A 15,321-nucleotide genomic window follows, 5' to 3' on the forward strand; every position below is an offset into this window, starting at 1 on the left:
AGCCAAGGACTACAAAAATACCACAGTAGTAACATAACAATAACTGTCTGAACACACAGTAAGTTCTCATTACCTGTCATGAAGAGTAAGCCTGAGATGAGGCTGAAGTTCTGCTGAGACAGATTCATGCTGGCTGGTCAGACGCTTCTGACGGACCAAACATCCTCCAGAAATGCTGATCTGATCACTGTGTGAAGCATTCGGTGTCCACACACACACACACACACACACACACACACACACACACACACACACCCACTGTCACACTTGGACATACGTGCAACTACACACACGCACAAACGAACGGACGACAGATGTGTGCATGTTCATTTAGTTTTCTGATCACAAAAATGAAAAGTGTTGGTGTATTTTACTTTAATGCAAACTCCAATAAAACGGTCACATCTCAAATTGCAATATTGTAAAATTAACTGCTCTTTCTTTTGCTCAAACATGGATACACACACACGCACGCACACACACACACCTTTGTATTACTATCCTTATGAGGACCTTCACTTTCTACATTCATTCCCTGACCCCTAACCCTAAATGTAACCCGTATACCCTAACCTAAACCTAATCTTAAATCTAACCCTAAAGTCCTAACCCTAAACTAGGACCAGCAAATAGTCCTCACTTTGCAGGATTTCCCCATCTTTCTATCCTTGTGAGGACATTTGATCCTCATAAGTATAGAAATACAAAAACACACACACCCACCCACATACACCACATACATCCAGATGGGTCTAACCCCACACCCTCTCCCCAACACAGGACTTGTTGTTCAACACCTCCGGTAACCACTCACCCATTGTATTTTTGAACACCTCTACTCATGGGATTTACAATCTGTTCCCTTCTCCAGTGTTGTGTACTTATCTTGTGTCTTACTGTGGGCTTATATTTGGTTTAATGCCATCTTAAAAACCTGTAACTCAATGATCAACAGTAAAGTCTCAGATTAAAATCATAATCATCATTATAATCACAATTATGCCCTACAAAGGCAAACAGCAGTGTTTTAAGATCATGGCTAGGGTTTACATTTCATATCACCAGCAATTAAACCCAGAAACAATATGAGCTTCCACTCTAGGATGACATTAATATTAAATGAATAAAGTTAAGGCATTGGATTTAAGATCCAATGGATGCAGATCCTTGTGGGTTCAAACCCCACTCCTGGTACACTGCTGATCATCAAGTGTGGTCTTTGTAAGATTTTCACCACATTAACAGGTGATGCTGAACTCTTTATCTTTAAAGTGACGGTTTTGTAGGGTTAGGGTTAGGATCAGGATGGCCAAGTATTAAAAGTCACAATGAAACAGCATTTTGAGACCGCCTTAATTTTATGTATTTCCAATTGAAACAGGATGCAGGGAGGGATCATTCAAAAGTGTAAACCAATGGGAAATCAATTAGGGAGAAAAAGGCAGTTTAATTAGATGGAGGGTGTTCAAAAATCTGTGATGGTTTTATTGGTTTGAATTTGTATGTAAACCATTTTTATGTACAACATGAGGTAACCATGTTTTCCAGGAACTAAAAGTAATGCGATTTTGATATAAAAATATATGAAAAATAAAGATTTTGTATTTTATTTTTACATTTTTTCAGGATTTATTGTTAAATAGGTATACGTATATTATGACATGGAAACTGAACTTAGCTAACAAGGTGACAAAGTATTTTTTTATTTTATTGTGACTAAGAGTGAATGTGAGGGAGAAGAATCTGCTCCCTCAACTGTCAGGTGAACGGCCCTCATACATTTACTGAGCACACTTTATGTTTGTACAGTATATGTAGTTTAATAATTATTATGGTTTGACTTGTTATTCTTTAAGTGTTTCTCTACTGGAAGGGGCCCATTTCAGTTGAGCCATCCACTTTATTTTGTCATATAGGTTCATGGACTGTTTTCTGTGTATGGTTGTGGTTTGTTTCTAACCCTATTCTCCTTTGAGGTACACTCCCTGGTTGAGGCCTAGATGAGTGGCAGTGTAATCACCCTAGCGGCAATGTGGGAATGCTGCTGCTGATTAACCTCATTGGACTATATCAAGTGGACTGAATTGGGGAGGGGGGTTGGAATGGGTTTTCTTTATGTAGTTTCTTTCATTTGTTCTTCCTATGTAGGCAGTAGTGTATTTACCGCCTGTGATTAGATGTTGAACACAATATTGATAATAATGTTTATTAGGCCACTACCTGTGAAATGACTGTTAAGATGTTAACTGAAAACTCCCCTGCAGCTAAAGGTAATGGAAAAGTCCGGAGAGTATTTAAGCCTAGCATTTGGATAAGGGCAGTCGCTTGGCTGGGGGTAGGGGAACCCCTAACATCTTGATGCCATCCTAGGCAGTGGGTTTCACCCAGCAACCCAACAGTGAATAAATACAATCTGCCTTGTAAACAGCAGTAAGTGTGCGCTCCACCGTGAGATATCTCAGTGAAAGAAAAACTTGAGTAAAGTACAGATACTTGAAAATCCTACGTGAGTACAGTAATGAAGTATTTTTACTTTATTACATCCCACCTCTGGGAGTAACCTTAGACAAATAAAAGTTAGGGCGCTTTCCCACCTGATAGTCTGCTTCCTGGGTTCGCACCTGATGCGAGAATGACACATCGTTTCCTTTTTCAGTTGCTCCGGTTCGCTTTCACAAAGGCAAAAATCAAAAGGTCCAGAGCTTGTAAACAAAGCCATTTGGTTGAAAATGCTGTTTGATTATTGGTCAGTTAGCGGGTAAAAATACAACAAAACCCTCATAACGTCTGCCTATACTATATCTTACATCATGGAGCAACGTCAGGTTCTGTTCATGTCGGTCTTGATTTGGAGGCAGATCAGCAGACTCTAGAGGAATGCGCATATGAACGCCTGTCAAGAATGGTATTAAATAACAGTGGTGGAATGTAACTAAGTGCATTTACTCAAGTACTGTACTTAAGTACAATTTAGAGGTACTTGTACTTTACTTGAGTATTTCCATTTCATGCAACTTTATACTTATACTCCACTACATTTCAGAGGGAAATATTGTACCTTTTACTCCACTACATTTATTTGACAGCTTTAGTTACTAGTTATTCTGCAGATTTAGATTATTAATACAAATTATAAATCAACTAATAAATTATGATATATTTTTTATAGGTTAAGCTACCCAGCAGTATATAAAGTAATTAAACTTAGCTCCACCTTTACCACCTGCTACATTAAAGTGATGAACACATTAATGCATCAATAATTATAGTCCAATAACATGATATATATGATTCTGAAATGGGCCATTCTGCATAATGACTACTTTTACTTTTGCTACTTTAAATATATTTTGATGCTAATACTTTTGTACTTTGACTTAAGTAAGATTTTGAATGCAGGACCTTTACTTGTAACAAAGTATTTTTACACTGTGGTATTGTTACTTTTACTTAAGTCAAAGATCTGAATACTTCTTCCACCACTGTTAAATAATTTCATAATACAGGCATTTCGAGGAAGACGCTCGAAATGGTGTTCGAATGGTGTTCTCACCAGAAATGAACCGCTCCACAGTTCACTTGGAAGCGGCCTGAGACCATCTCTTCCAGGCGGACCAGAGAGCTGTTGCTTGGTCTGCACCAGGGTTCGATTAGGGTGTTCACACCACCCCAAACGATCCGAACCAAGGGGGTAAACACTCTGGGGTTCGATTCAAACAGCCTAAACAAGGCTGGTGTAAAAGCACCCTTAAGTAACTAAAAGAAAAACTTCCCAAGATCCAGTCGCTCATGCTTTGCCCATCTCAGAAGTACCACATCTCAGAATATTACATGCAAGCTGTTGAAACAAGAAAAACTGTACACATTTATGTTCTTGGTGAAAAAGGTTGTTGTAATTTTTGTAAGTCCCAAAGTGCAGCCATGTCAGTTGAACGTGTTACTCCAGGTCCAGATACAGATGATGGTGACAAAGCTGGTGGTGATGAAGATGATGTAGAGGACGAACAGCAGGCGGTCGATGACTATCCCGATCCTGTGCCATTCCTGCGAGCTCTGGGTCCCCTTGAAGTGTTTCTCCATCTGGCGGCGGATGGCCAACAGATCCCTAGACAGCTTGCTGAGCTCCTCCAGCACCGGGTCCGGAGGGGGTTTCTCTGGAGGCGGACTGCTGGAGAGGCTCCGAAGCTCCACTGCTGAGATGTAGATCTGAGGCTCCGCAGGAGGCGCGACGCTGATACTCTTCGCTGGGTGTATAGAAAAGGAAGAACAGAGTGATGTTAGAATTTGTCAGATGGTGTGACACCTTTTGTCAAATGGCTAATTATTGAGTATTGGCAATGTAAAATATAGATAACTGGGCATCAACATTATGATACCTAATACACTTTGACACTCCAAAATTAGATATCCACTATTTGAAAAAAGCTCATGCTCAAAAAATCACTGAGAGCACAAAATCAAAGCAAATCTGGTACATTTTAAAGAATAGTAGGCTAGCTAACATACAGTTTTGGTTGACAAATTCTTCTTCTTATTATTGGTGGTTGTCGCATGTTATCGCTCCCAGTCTTTCCTGTCTCTCTAATGTCTACTGCACAGTCAAGGGAAAATGCCCCACAAAATAATCTAAAAAAAGATAACACAACCTACAACCGAACACCTATAGCTGCATGCGTTTCTCACAAGCCGCTTCACTGGAGAAGATCCTACCTACAAAACTTGAATGGATAGAACGGTCATTTCCATTCATATCAACGTTCCTGGATGGTCAGAGTGGCGGCCATTTTTACACAAACCATTGGGCTAACTTTGTTTGTTGAAGAGTTCCATACAAAATTGTTATGAGTAGGCCTAGTAGTAGCAATAGTAGAGTTGATAGTAGTAGTAGCAGAAGTAGTAGTGGCTGTAGTAATAGTATAGTAGTAGTACTAGTAGTATAAATATTAGCGTTAGTAGTAGTCACGTTATTATTATTATTGTAATTATCATTATTATGTGCCCACAGTTACCTCTAGCAGATGAGTTGATGCTGACGGTGACTCGGTTGCTCTTTGCTTGGGGAGGGAGGCAAACGACCCGAGCCAGATACTGCAGCACGAGGACGCTCAGCCAGTGAGGCACCGCACCGTGGCTGGAACTGAACTGGATGTTCGTGATGAACACCGTCTCCAACAGGCTGGCCACCATCAGAGCCAGACTGATCAAGAAGAAAACGTCTACCGGAGACAAAAGGAAGGCAGAGTGGAAAGATAAAAAAACCCCACTTTTTTATTCAAGTTGTATGTTTAAAGGGTGGGATGCAGTGGCAGACTGGAGTTTTTACAAACATTTCTTGGAGGCAAAGCTGCTTGAGGCAGAAATAATTGTATTGGTTGAAATAATACTCGGATATTCAGAGATTTTCAGAGCACAAGTTAGCTAACTGGAATCCTGGAATGGCAAAGAAAGGAACTCTGGTCAAAATATCAATAAAAATAATAACAATGACAGTGACTTCTTTTTTCATTCATTCATGATGTTGGAAGGTCAGTCGGCTAGCTAACTAGCTTACCTACATAGCTATGGCTAGTATGGCTATATAGTATGAACTTTGAAGGTCTGCTAGGCTAACTAGCTAACCTAAAAAAATGACTAGATTGCATTTTTTGTTAGTAGCAAGCGTGCTAGGTTCAAAATATTAGCTTCCTCCTACCCCTTTCATTTTTCACTGCTCAGTCTAACGTTACTTCTGGTAATTTTTTGCTCCGCCCATTGAAGTTTAATTCAATCAATAAAATTATTTGTAAAACTTCAATCTGCAACACCATGAGAGCAAGCATTCTCATCTTCTTATGTGCACAGATCAAATGGCAACAATTATAAAGCACAACAATGTAATATAGATCAATCAATATGAAAAGCAAGGTGCATCAGTATGGATAAAATATGTAATCAGCATCAAACAAACAATATGAATATTACAAAAACATGCACATACATTTGTTTGGTGCATAATAAAGATCCATCCTGATACAGCATGTGATATATCCAAGACTAGATAATATCGGGATCTAGTTTGATAAGTTGGCAGCCAAAATTACCAGAGAGATACGAGATAGTGCAATGATTTATGCAGTAATGTACCAACGATAAGCTCACCATGTACCAACAGTTAGCCGGTTTTATTTCTGATATAATAATAACTGAGGTGTATTTCCCTAGGCTCTTAGGGATCTGCACTGCCCAAACAGTTAAATCCCCTTAGCACTGCGCATTGCAAAAAGCATTACACTCCTGCTCCTCCCAAGCAGCTAAAATGCTAGTTAAAATGCTAATATCAGTTCGCATTGATGTGCCATCCTTAATGATGCAGAGGCCATCATGGTAGGCAGCATCTTAAAGATATGCAGTATGTTGGAAGATGTTGCATAATCTAACACAGACATTAAAGTTGCCTGACCTAATTTCTCTCTATTGCCTTTCATAAAACCTACTTTGTTCCTGTAAAAGAAGCCACTGAATGAAAAAGCCACATAAATGAATGATTGTTTCAATGCTCTTCACCATCAGGGGAAAATAAGAGTGAGTTTTTATCTGTAATGGGATTGTTTGTCTGCTGTTTGTGTCAAGCATTGCAGTCCAGGTGCAATGAATGGATTTCCCTACAGGCTTTCATATTCCAATTCTGTAACAACAATGAAGGTTTCTTTGGGTTTACATAAATGAATGGTTTCAATGCTTTTGAGTAGCTTCATGGATAAATACAGCTGCTGACTGGATCATCTATTGTTGGTTGATATTTGACCTTCCAACAAGCATTGTCATGGGACCAGGATGGCCGAGTGGTTAAGGCGTTGCACTCAAGATGCAATGGACACATGTCCTCGTGGGTTCAAGTCCCACTCCTGGTATTCCTGTCTGCAAGTGAGAAATCTCCTCCCATTGGTGTCGGGTCTGTCAAGGCTTTGCAGTATAAGCAGGCATCCTTGTTGGTTTCTAACAATACAGAGTTCCGTGCTTTTGAGTAGCTTCATAGGTAAATACTGCTGCTGACTGCTTTATCCTCAGTGGGGTGGTTTTTGACCTTTCAAGCAGTTGTCTTGTGTGACCAGGAAGGCTGAGTGGTTAAGGAATTGCATTCAAGATGCAGTGGACACGAGTCTCTGTAATCCTCTTGCCAGTGCTGTTGCTTTCTCTGCTTTCATGACTGACAAAATGGAGAGAGATACTCTTCAAAACCCCACCTAATGTTACAGCTTAATTCCCAACCCATCTGCAGTTAAGAATCCTAAGTGGAGTGTATTCTATTCTATTCTATAGGCATACATTTTCATTTTGCTAACAATATGAACCCCCATCCTAGGATGACATTAATAACAAAAGATGAGCCAGGATGGCCGAGTGGTTAAGGCGTTGGACTTAAGATCCAATGGATGTATATCCTCGTGGGTTCAAACCCCACTCCTGGTACACTCCATTCCTGCAATATCAGCAGATGTTTAAAGGTTTTGTAGGAGTTGGGATTGAACCAGTGAGGACATGTGAGCATTGCAGTGACTTTACGTTTTGGCCATACTGATCATACATAAGACACACTTTTAAGATCAAAAATCAATCCTTTAAAAAGGTAAAGAGCTCAGCATTGCCTATTAATGTGGTGAGATTCTTACAAAGACCGCATGTGATGATCAACAGTGTACCAGGAAAGGGGCTTGAACCCATGAGAACATGCATCCATTGGATCTTAAGTCCAATGCCTTAACCACTCAGCCATCCTGGTCCTTCATAAATAAATATGAAACTCAGACCTTTGTGGTGTTTCAGTCACATTCAGTCAATAGCTGAAACTGCCCTTAGGCATTTGGGGTGGTAACCGTTTGAAGCAATATCTTTAAAGTAAGGTGCTCAGTTACTGATACTGTGGTAAGTTAGAGGTATGGGTTTAGGGACGCCTGCTTTCACATCTGTTCAGGCGGATCAGAATTCCTACCTATGCTTGAATGTTTAACTCATGGCCATATTCACTTTGAGCAGACCACACGTAAGTCAGGTGTTCTCAATGTCTTCATTATCTGATCATTCAATCTTGGATTAAAATGTAGATTATTTTTAAATCATCATAGAGTGATCTCAATTCCACAGCGCATTCTTCACCTCTTCAAATCCTGCATAATGTAGGCTTACATTTAACTAAATGTAACCCACAGTGGATAATCCACAAAAATGCACCATGATCCACAAACAAATACTTTTAAAAATGTGTTTGGAGAAACTTTAAATTGTGTTTGCAGAAAGTCACCAAACAGCGCAAGCCAACCACCAATGCAGTGCGTTTCAGAAAAGAGAAAAGGTGGAGCTTCATCTCCCCTCAAGGCATCCATGTAGGCTATTTGCAGATGTATATTAGCACACTGCTGCAGTAGAAAATGGACAAAATTCACAAATAGAGGAAAATGCAAATGTCATGTGGTTCACAAAACAAATGTCATATGATCCACAAATGATCCACAGATCCACAGCCTTTTGTATGCAAAATTTTGCTTTGAAATAGCACTTGAATGTCACCATAAAAACATGCATTTGTAAATTTGGATACAAATTACAAAAATTGTATTACTTGTATTGTATTACTTTTATTTAAGTCCAGTAAAATTTGCCATAGTACTGTGCATCCAGCTGTGCTGTAAACACATTGACAAAAATGTATTTGAGCAGCAGTAGCTCAGAGGTTAGAAAAACCGGGCTGGTGACTAGAAGTTTGCCAGTTCAAATGCCTGGAGTGGCTGTGGCAATCTAGGCAAAGGAAGGTTAATGACAAACACTCCTCCCTCCCTCAAAAGTAAACAACAGGAGACAGTTGTGTCCTCTGGTTAAGTTATGGATTATATTATCTGAAAGTAACTTCAGGTCTGCTATTTTTAAATAATTTCCTAGAAAGGAACTGTTAATTTTTTAGGAAGTTTCCTGCAAAGAACTACGACATTATGTACTAATTGAGAAGAGTTCAATGGTAGTTGGTAGTTGGTAAGTTCCTGGTTATTTCTTGGAACCATGAAATTATGTAGTAGTTATATAGTTTTTTTTAAATTAGAGGAAGGAATTCACCAAATTACTATATTATATAATTATATGAATAATCACTTGGTTTACCAAATTGACCTCTGCCTATTATTTTTTCCAATAAATAGTTTATAGTTTTGCAGTTCTTTCCAGGAAACTTGCCAAGAAATTATCAGTTCCTTTCTAGGAAATTATTAGGATATTGTGGACCTAGAAAATAAAGTGTTACCCACACACCTGAGCTGTGAGGGGGTGGGGGGGTGGGGGGGCTTCAGGAAGTATTCAACAGAGGAACTGAACTTGCTGCCGATCCTACCTGTGATCCAACGTTAGACTCGTTATTGCATATGTAGGCCTAGGCTGAGGTAGGCGCCAGATAAGAACGTCTATGTAGCCCACAGCAATACTTGTGTCAAAGATGGTGTCGCATGAACACTCTCACATAGATAAATATATAAAAAAAACGAAAACACGCCAAACAAATCCACTAATATCACACGTCACACTCACTGATAAGGGGTGTCGTCTCCCCGGTGATGGGCAGCAGGTCGTTCATTAGCAACAGGAAGACGGTGTAGCCCAGGATGAGGGTCATTTTAAAGGCGGATCGGTCCACGCTCTGGGGAGGCAGCAGGAAGCTGAAGAGGTCCACTGTGATCAGGAAGCAGCTGGGGATCAGCAGGTTCACCACATACAGGATCGGTCTACGCCTCAGAACGAGCTCATGAAGACAAACAGGTACAAGGCCTTAAGGTTTTAGTCAGGATTGGGGCATGGAGATCATCAAGTTAGACTTAGTTTGTTATTCTGCAAAAGCTGACATTTCCCTTAAATGTGCTGTGTGTAGCATCAATACATACAATTACCATAAAAAAAACTAGACCATCGCCAAGAAGATTGTCAGCCTCTAACGGCCTCTACTAGGGCTGGGTGATAATTCAATATTATCGTTTAACATCGAGTGGAATTATATCATGATGATATGGTGATTTTGAGATATCGTGACACAATTCTGCTGTCTAAACTGATGATAATAAGCTAATTTTATTTAAAAACTCAGACGAAATTAGGTATTGTAATTTTGTTTGACATCACACCCTAACATTAACAATGAGATGAACATTAATTATCGTGATATACATTGATCTCAAAAAAATTTGTATGATTATCGTGATATTGATTTCGACCATATTGCCCAGCCATAGCCTTTACACTGTGTTTCACATTGTGTGCCACCAGGTCAGATTTTGTGGGAAAACTGTTGGTTTGCTTTACAGCACAAAACAGAAGGAGGGCGCTGTTCTTCTCTTTTCATTTGTTTACAGTAATTATAACAAGATATCACAATTTATTTGACAATGTTGTATTGATGTTTAAAAATGCGACACATAGCATCTTTAAATCTCCCAAGATTTATTCTTCTTGTTTTATGAGTTTTGAGTTCTCAAGAGTAAGGAAAATGCCATCCAATGACATTAAATTATATTGATGGTTGAAAGAAGATGTTGTAGACAGGTTAAGCATTTAATATAATAAAACATAATTTAATATACAGGAAGATGCCCATTTATAACATTTTCTTTCAACTATCTCAGGAAATGAAATTTGAGCATTGTATTTTACTTGAGTTTGAGAACTCCTGACTAAAAAATACACTAAACTTAAATCTAAAACTAGACCAACAGAAAAAAATATTTTTGTTAAAATGTCTGCTTTTGAAGCATACCAATTTAAAATTCAAATTCAATCATAATGGCTTTGGTGTTAAGTTATTGAAGAGTGCAATTAACGATTGAAGACAAAATATCCATCATGTGAAAAAAAATTGACACCTACTCTGACATATGGCACATTTTGGGTTACTATTGAATTCATCGAATCATCTGCTCTTTTGAAATATTGACCAATGCATTTCAGGTCGTAACATGTTAATAACCCAAAATAGATATATCCAGTAGCATTTTTGGAATGATAAATGTGCTTACAAAGTATTCTATCTCATAGTAGCTTCCCTCAGTTAACACCAGGACAGACGGAGATCCTTTGATGTCGAGGAGCTCCCACTCCCCGCTGGTCTGTATCACTTCTCTGGACTCCTCCAGAATTTCCTCGGTTTTAGAGCCCATAACCATCCTTATGTCTGAACCTGGAATGACATTTAACAACACAGTTTACTGAGAATTATTAGACGCCAAAAGTGTTGTGTGTGCTCTGATAAGGGATACACTACCAGTCAAAAGTTTGGACACACCTGATTGACTGTACTATGTTTTTCATGATCTTCAAGCCATTTTGATCTAAAGGCTTCTGCTTAAATGCTTGAAATTAGTTTCTTAGACAAATATAAATAGTGAAGTTGATGCCTATGTATGCATTTCTTTCCAAAGCCTTTGCCTTTCCATCAAGGCAAAGGGCGGCTACTTTAAAGAATCTAAAATATAAGATAGTTTTGATTTGTTTTTTGATTTGACACTTTTTTGGTCACTGCATAATTCCGTTTGTGTTATTTCATAATTTCGATGTCTTTACTATTATTCTAAAATATGGAAAATAGTAAAAATAAAATAAAATGTGTGTCCAAACTTTTGACTGCTAGTGTAATTTTATTGTCCCCATGGGAAAATGTATCTTGGACCCTGCGTTGCTTTGTCACTTAATAAAAAGCATCAGTTCCATACACAGCATCATACATACATACAATCATGCATACATACACTGTCATACAAAAAAAAGTAGAATTTAACACACATTTCTACATACCAAGAAAAGAATGCAGAGCAACCCATTGCGCAACTCCATTTTCATCATACTATGCAACTGAAACTGCATTGAGGTTGCTATCTATCTATCTATCTATCTATCTATCTATCTATCTATCTATCTATCTATCTATCTATCTATCTATCTATCTCACCAAAGTGCAGGTAGGATCCGAAGGTCAGAGAGCAGTTTTGGATGTCGAAGGGGAAAGTGTAGATTACTAGTTTGCAGGAGTTGACCACTCTGACCGGCCGGTCGTCAAACACATTACCCTTGTTGTCCAAGTAAACATAGGGAGTATGGGGAGATTGGTCCTCATCCATACTGTAATAGAATAGAATAGAAGTTTTTATTTGCACATACATATAATTATTGTAACACTTTACAATAAGGCTACACTAAGTTAAGGGTTAGTTAATGCTTAATAAGGGTTAGCTAATGCTTAATAAGCATTAACGAACCCTTAATTAACAGTTAACTGTTAATTAGTTTGCTGAGATTTCTTACTTTCAAAACTCACTTTCCAGTCTGTCCTGTGTTTTGGAACAAAAACTCCCTTATAAAACTTATAAAAACTCCCCCCAAAAATTGTATTTAATTTTATTGTTTGTGTCAATTACAGGCCACCGCAGCTCAAGGGGATGAGAGAAGTAAAGGGGGGGGGGGGGGCACTTCTATCCATTGCATCCCTCTGCTCGCTGATACAGGCTGATTGCTTAACGCTCCTTTAACTTACAACTCAGAGATGTGGACGTCCGGGACCCACAGCTTCTCTCGAGGGACCGAGACTCTCCAGGTTCCACATTCCTCCGCATCCCAAGTCAGCCCCTCTATATTCCACTCCTACACAGAGGAACAGCAGTGTAACAGCGGTCGGTACGCAGCGTAGAAAACACACCTTTAAAACCTTAAATAAAACCATCTGAGAAGTTTAGACTATAGTGTGTCTTCTTCATACTTTCAGAGAGAAGGGTTTCATTCCAAAATGCCATATATCCATTTTAGGAAGAAAAGAAAAGTTACCTGATGTTGATTGCCTGTAATTACATCATCTTAAGTCTCAAGAGACTTAAGAATATATTGACTGAAGAATATATATTTTTTAAATGTTGGATATCTTATTTTGGAATGAAACTCTTCAAATTTATTGGGAAAAAAAGAAGATATTTTGAAGACTGGGAGACTTACAAGGAGCTGCCATAAGAAAATCGTAAGGGATTGCGATTTTTCATCCTAAAGATGAAAAACATTTTGATGTTTATTGGTCCGAGCCATCAATGATCAAATAATATGAAATTAGATCAACTGAATTCAAACATGATGCATTTTATATGCAGACATGGATGGAATAGCTGTGAACTCACCACTCCTATAATTCCCACCAGGGTGAAAGTGATAGAAACATTAGTTGGGGTTGCAAAGTTTTTCACAGGCCGCACAAGGTTTTTAGGGAACAGATCGGTCTCCAGTGCGTTAAACAGCGATTCAGGAGTTGGGCTGGTGCAGTTCAACGCTGCTGCAAAACCTGAGAATAAGAAGGAAGAGTAGAAAAGAAAATTAATTTCATACACCAAATAAGCCTCCACCCAAAATCCTTCATACCTCCTCAACAAAATGTTTCAGTCCTCATATTATCTTTCATGAGGTTCACGTTACACTTACTCATGAAGCAGCTTTCAGACACTACATACTATCATTTTCTTAAATTTTGAATGATTATATTTTTACTATATTTGTACTTGTGTATCACGCCATTATACTTTTATTTGTGGCTCCACTGCAGCGTTCTATCTGTCTGTTTTATACATTAACTCTGTTTTCTGTTTTCTATGCTTTTAATTTTGCCAAAAATAATGACAAAGGCCCATCACAAGTTACCAGAGCCCACAGTGATTCTTAAAATTGCTTAATTTGTCTGACCAGCAGCCAAAAAAAACCGAGTGACTTCATTTTATAATGATATGAAACAGAGAAAAGCAGCAAATCTTAGCATTTGTAAAGCTGTAACCAGCAAATGTTTGGTATTTTTACTTGATGAGTGACTAAAACGACTAATCGATTATCAAAATGATAATCGATTCATTTTCTATTGATCAAGTAATCGATTAATTGACTAATTGTTTCAGCACTAGTTAAGATATTACCTGTTGTTGGTATTTATTTGGCTCATATTTCAGCTGTACAGGAGCAGAAATCCCTGAAAAGCCTTTCAAACTACCAACTTTCTTTCACTCAATATCTTCCTTTTCATTTTGATCATTTTTGTGGATCGTCATAATTTCCTTCTGCCTTACCGTGAAGCAGCATCACCCAGATGAAGAAGAGCTCAGCTGCTTTATTTGGCTCTGTCATCTTGTCAGTCTCTGCTCAACCATTTTCATGATAAATCCCTCAGATTCAAAAGCAAAGGAAAAGGAAAATCATCAGTCTGCTTCGTCACCACAAGAATCCCTCAGCAATGAACTTGGATGGATTTAGAGGCTAATATTGACTCTACATGATGCTACACTATCCACATCATAACTCCCACTGAAAACACTTCCTATCCATATCCAAGCTTGAGGTCCAACCGCCTGCAGAGCTCCACTCCATCTGACGGCTGTGTTTGCATAATGAGTGTTTGGATTGTACAACAGGTTTTTTGGGACATCTTCAGGCACGGCTGTCATATTTGTATTCATGACCGTTTAGGCAAAAACAAACACAATAATATTCAGATGGTTGATTGTTGTCCCAGCCTGCCTGCCCAGAGGGATTGGGACTAAAACACACTCTCAACTTTTTACATGTAGCAATCCTATATGCATCGACAAACTGCTGTAAACCACCGGGGGGGAAGCAGCAATGTTTTCAGGTCAAAATTCATAACGCAAATGTGACATCACAGACACCACTGGTCCGATTTTTCTGTTTTCTGTCATTTAAAAAACACACTGATTGGCCTGATGGGGTTATCAGCTCTCCCTCTCGCTGATCTCGATGTAATTACAGGTAAAAATGTCAAACATCAAAAGGCCATAACAGCTGCACCACCGGTCCAATTTTGACGAAACTTGGAGGGATGAAGCATCTTGTTACCGATTGGCCCAAAGGCTGCCTACATCATTTGTGGGGGACGATATTATTACAGAAAATCAATTTAGCGAGATCGTTTGATCACGCTTCACACAGGACACAGAGGTGAAATATTCCCAGATGGCTCCTTTGAGATACTGCAGCGCTGACTGACTGCATTGCCTTCTGAGCTGCTAGCTTGCATGTCTAACCTATCAAAACACAGTTTTGCATCGTTACATAAAAGACTAATCAAACAAGGATGTGGGTTGTCTTCTTTGCATTTCATTGAAATGATAATCAGATTGTTATTTTAAATGGGATCTCCAGGAACAGCTTTGACATGTCAGGTGTATTAACTTTGGCTGTGAGTCAGGCCTTGCACAAATATAACATATATATAGACACTATATAGATGTGTATATAGATACATATATAGATACATATAGTATAATATATATGCTATAT

General features: G+C 38.7%; 1 protein-coding gene and 3 non-coding genes across 4 annotated transcripts; 2 read left to right on the forward strand and 2 right to left on the reverse strand.

The window, feature by feature from the left end:
* Nucleotides 1–3,693: 3,693 nt before the first annotated feature.
* On the reverse strand, nt 3,694–14,192 carry LOC139653802 (5-hydroxytryptamine receptor 3A). Its single transcript, XM_071530788.1, has 9 exons — nt 14,094–14,192; nt 13,164–13,324; nt 12,988–13,032; nt 12,536–12,642; nt 11,954–12,123; nt 11,025–11,185; nt 9,550–9,760; nt 5,004–5,216; nt 3,694–4,244 (listed from the first exon to the last, which is right to left on the reverse strand). The coding sequence occupies exons 1-9, from the start codon at nt 14,149–14,151 to the stop codon at nt 3,925–3,927; spliced, it is 1,446 nt and encodes a 481-aa protein (XP_071386889.1). The 5' UTR covers nt 14,152–14,192; the 3' UTR covers nt 3,694–3,924.
* On the forward strand, nt 6,808–6,890 carry trnal-caa (transfer RNA leucine (anticodon CAA)). The gene has a single exon. It is a non-coding gene; the product is annotated as a tRNA-Leu (tRNA).
* On the forward strand, nt 7,367–7,449 carry trnal-uaa (transfer RNA leucine (anticodon UAA)). Its single transcript has one exon. It is a non-coding gene; the product is annotated as a tRNA-Leu (tRNA).
* trnal-uaa (transfer RNA leucine (anticodon UAA)) lies at nt 7,677–7,759 on the reverse strand. The gene has a single exon. It is a non-coding gene; the product is annotated as a tRNA-Leu (tRNA).
* Nucleotides 14,193–15,321: the final 1,129 nt, after the last annotated feature.

The sequence above is a fragment of the Centroberyx affinis genome, unplaced genomic scaffold, assembly GCF_046629955.1.
Source record: "Centroberyx affinis isolate AG114_WGS23_722 - 3 ecotype Tasmania unplaced genomic scaffold, CSIRO-AGI_Caff_v1 ptg001979l_1, whole genome shotgun sequence".
NCBI lineage: Eukaryota > Metazoa > Chordata > Actinopteri > Beryciformes > Berycidae > Centroberyx > Centroberyx affinis.